The following is a 1,113-nucleotide window of genomic DNA, read 5'->3' on the forward strand; positions in this document are numbered from 1 at the left end:
ATGGAATTTTATGAACATAAGTAACTTTAAACAATAATATTTTACAACAAAAAAGACCAAGTCATCCAGAAGTTAACTCTAAAAATAAATGATTAAAAAGAGTCCACTCCAGTTTCATATTATGGTAAAAATTCTGATAGATCTATCGAATGCTATTAAATAACCATATGATCATCTAGGTGATTTATATAGTGGGCATAATTTTATTCAAATATTAATATCTCCTTAATTAAATCGTGTGTATAACTTATTAAAAAGCCTCAACTGAGTCATGAGTAATAGCAGCTTAAATATACTTTATAGTAAACAATGTATTTGAAATTTGATCATTCTGGATGTTCAACTGTGATGTTTAAATCAAATGATTTCGGGATATATTTTTAATTCACTACAAAAATTTGTCTGGTGATTTTCACGCAGCCGAAGCAAAAAATGAAGAAAGAAACACCTACTCCAATTACAAATATACTAACAAGAAATCTCTCTAGAAAGCATCCAAAGCAGCTCCTATGGCAAAAAGCTCACCATCAAGACATGTATTCTGACTGCAATCACTATGGCAGCACACACATCTTTCATCCCATTTGTTCTTCCTCTTCCTTTCTACCAAATCTAGTCCACAACGAAAAGGTGTTTCAATATTCATAGCTATACGAAGAGAAGGTGCTTTCACGTCTTTTTTCTTGGATTTCATCGTCACCCATCTCTCCGTTTGCATGTTTGGCGACTCAAAAACATCTCTCCAGGACAGTTCCGTTCTTCCAACTAGTTGAGACCCTCTAAACATGGCTGCTGTATTACTCCTCCAACGAAGCTCCAAGACAATTGTTCCGTGAATGATCATGTCCATAGATTGCTTCGTCCCAATGCAGTCCAAGGAGAATGATTCGTTCATAGAAAATTCTTTGTTTGGAGATACCTCTCGGCTATCTAAACGAATCCTTTTGTTATGTCCTGCTGAAAGATAACATCTAACAAACAAGTAACCACTGGAATTGGTAACTTGGATGTTTTTAGCATTCATAATCATCAATTCACAGTGAAGAGCTTTTAGTGCATCCATTTGTGTATGTTTGGAATGTGGTTTATGTTCTTTGGTGTCTAAGAATAATG

The 1,113-nt window shown here is 34.4% G+C and overlaps 1 protein-coding gene across 1 annotated transcript; it reads right to left on the reverse strand.

The window, feature by feature from the left end:
* Positions 1-344: 344 nt before the first annotated feature.
* On the reverse strand, positions 345-1,113 carry LOC145117064 (uncharacterized). The gene has a single exon (XM_079053372.1). It carries the CDS (start codon positions 1,061-1,063, stop codon positions 485-487), a length of 579 nt encoding a protein of 192 aa, XP_078909498.1. The 5' UTR covers positions 1,064-1,113; the 3' UTR covers positions 345-484.

Source organism: Lactuca virosa, chromosome 5 (genome assembly GCF_052849685.1).
Source record: "Lactuca virosa cultivar CGN04683 chromosome 5, Lactuca_virosa_CGN04683_v6, whole genome shotgun sequence".
In the NCBI taxonomy this organism is placed as follows: Eukaryota; Viridiplantae; Streptophyta; class Magnoliopsida; order Asterales; family Asteraceae; genus Lactuca; species Lactuca virosa.

What these genes read in the sequence shown, in the direction of transcription:
- LOC145117064 (XM_079053372.1), bottom strand. Translation starts at nt 1,063, where the DNA reads ATGGATGCACTAAAAGCTCTTCACTGTGAATTGATGATTATGAATGCT.